Genomic DNA, 2,753 nt, shown 5'->3' with positions numbered 1-2,753 from the left:
AGTAGATTAATGATTTTGTGAATTCAATATTTTCCCCAAATTATTCAATCCAAATGCACACTTAATTTATTTCAAAACAAAAATGCACACTTAATTAATCTCATTATAATTTTACACTTGATTTTTTGTAAATTAATGTAATGGTTTAAAAAAAAATTAAACTTCAAGTAAGGTTTATGCGATTTCCAGGTTTTTTTTCACATGGAGCTAAATCCTACTCATTTTCAGATGTACGTACAACTTAGACATTGAATAAAATAAAATATACATGCAAAACAATTTTAGATATTAATGCTTAAAAGAAACATTCGTATGTGTAAGAGTACAATATCGCAGGTCCTAAAATCCAAATTCATGGAGAAGGTGGTTTAATTTATATATTAAAACAAAATCATGGAAAAGGGCACTAAAGAATCTCAATAATTCATAATATAATATTCAAGCAAAGTGATTCTTGTCAATTAATGTCAATTATTTTAATATGTATTCCCGAAAAGCAGATAATATTCAATTTAATTTTTTATATATATATATATATATAAAACGCAAAGCCGTGGCAGCTATATCAGGGAGGATTCGTCAGCCTATCCACCCATAACATGGCGGATTCCGCCACCAAAATCAGAGTGGTGGAACGCTCCGCCGTCTCTCCGCCGCCGCGTACGGTGGCTGCAACCACTCTCCCTCTCACATTTCTCGACATTCCATGGCTTCCTTTCTCCCCAGACCAAACCCTCTTCTTCTTCAACCTCCCCACATCCACCCACAACTTCATGCAAGCCATTCTCCCCAATCTCAAGCACTCCCTCTCCCTCACCCTCCGCCACTTCTTCCCTCTGGCCGGGAGTTTGGCCACTCCGCCGCGTCCCGCCGTTCCACGTCTCGAGTACGCGGCGGATGACTCCATTTTATTGACCATCGCCGAAGCTGTCTCCGGTGATCGCTTCAAGAACTCGACAGGCTACCACCCCAGAATGGCTCGAGACTTTCACAAACTTGTGCCGTTGCTGCAGTGTTCGAGTAAGTTTGGTTGGAAGCATGAATCTGTTTTAGCTATCCAAATCACTGTTTTCCCGCATCAGGGGATCTGCATGGGATTCACTCTGCGCCATGTTGTTGCTGATGGGAGAACATTCAACAATTTCTTGAAGACATGGGCGGCGGCATCTTCATCTTCATCTTCATCTTCATCTTCATCTCCATCTTCATCTGTGGTGGCCGCATCCCATGAGAGGTCGTTGATAAAAGATCCAAATGGGCTCGAAGAAATTCTGTTGAAAGAGTACTGGAACAACACACAGATTCCACGAAAGGACAGTGTCCAGCCCAGCCTGTCAATATTCCATCAGGACATGACGAGAGCCACTTTCGTAGTTGGTCCCAAGGAAATGGAAGAGATCAAAAAATGGATCTTGACCCGATCCGAGCAGCTGTTCGGGTCGACCCAATTGCTCCTGTCTCCTTATGTCATCACATGCGCATTCGTTTGGGTTTGTTGGATGAAAACACATTGGCCAAAATGGGAACATGATGATCAAGATGATCCAAAACAGAGCACGCATTATTTCGGCTTCATCGCAGGAGGCATCAATCGTTTGAACTACTCAGTTCCAAGCACTTATTCGGGCAACTACGTCGGGTTCGGACGGTCCGAGGCCAGGAGGGATGATCTAATGGGAGAAAATGGCGTCCTCCATGCCGCGAAAGCAATAGGAAACACCATCAAAAGGCTGAATTCTGACCTGTTGGGTGGAGCAGAGAAGTGGATATCCGAATGGGAGGAGATGCGTGGTTCGGAGCTCCATGTCACGATGACCGGGTCACCGAAGATGGATCTTTACGGGTTGGATTTCGGGTGGGGAAGACCCGTTAAAATCGAAGAGGTCTCGATCGATGAAACACGTTCGATGTCTCTGTGTGAGAGCAGAGAGGTGGCTGGTGGCATTGAGATTGGGGTGTGCTTTGCAAAACCCAAGCTGAAATTATTTCGGGCCTTGTTCGATAACGGTCTCGGCCCGGTCTAAACAGTATTATTTGTACTTGCTCCATTATTGCCTCGTGGAGGTACGGTAATTCGTACATTGTATCTGTTTTACGGTTATGTTGTAAATCATTGTTGTTTGTGCCTTGAGAGCCGAGTGTGCTTATAATTTGAAAATAATGAAAGACTAATCATGTGAGCATATAAAATAAAGAAAAGGAATGAATAAATTTATTTATTTTTTTTTTTATATTACTCTTTGTCATCCAATTTATTATCAACACAACATGTCTTTTGTAAAACGGGTCTACACATCTATATTTATAAGACATAAGACGGAACGATGTAAATCCATATTCCATATATGTAAGGTAAATTTTTCCCGAGTCACAGTCCGGATTTGGCAAATACCTAGTGGAAGTGAGAAATATTCCATCAGCTGCTGCATTAATTAATTTGATGGTCCATGAAAATGAAATTCCAAGGACTTATCAAATTGTAATATATATATATATATATATATATATATATATGGATAAATTTTGTCCAGGAGTATTTCCAATAAATATATATATTGACAGACTCAATGCTCGTGTATTTAAATCATTAAGTAATAATTAATGTGCTTCACCTAACACTTGTTGACGTAGGTATACCTACCACCAATTTTGCACTCCTTCAACTCACGACTAGGATACTGTTTGGTTTAAAATATGAAATGTATGAGATATGAATAAAGTATAATAAAAATATGATGAAATATGGATAAATA

At 40.1% G+C, this 2,753-nt stretch overlaps 1 protein-coding gene across 1 annotated transcript; it reads left to right on the top strand.

Moving 5' to 3' along the window:
- Nucleotides 1-561: 561 nt before the first annotated feature.
- Nucleotides 562-2,150, top strand: LOC140875262 (coumaroyl-CoA:anthocyanidin 3-O-glucoside-6''-O-coumaroyltransferase 2-like). The gene has a single exon (XM_073278914.1). The coding sequence runs from the start codon at nucleotides 600-602 to the stop codon at nucleotides 2,022-2,024; it is 1,425 nt and encodes a 474-aa protein (XP_073135015.1). The 5' UTR covers nucleotides 562-599; the 3' UTR covers nucleotides 2,025-2,150.
- Nucleotides 2,151-2,753: the final 603 nt, after the last annotated feature.

The sequence above is a fragment of the Henckelia pumila genome, chromosome 1 (assembly GCF_033568475.1).
Source record: "Henckelia pumila isolate YLH828 chromosome 1, ASM3356847v2, whole genome shotgun sequence".
Classification (NCBI taxonomy): domain Eukaryota; kingdom Viridiplantae; phylum Streptophyta; class Magnoliopsida; order Lamiales; family Gesneriaceae; genus Henckelia; species Henckelia pumila.
This window is presented reverse-complemented; position numbering and strand designations above follow the sequence as displayed.

Excerpts from the sequence above, each read along its gene's own strand:
- LOC140875262 (XM_073278914.1), top strand. The coding sequence starts at position 600 with ATGGCGGATTCCGCCACCAAAATCAGAGTGGTGGAACGCTCCGCCGTC.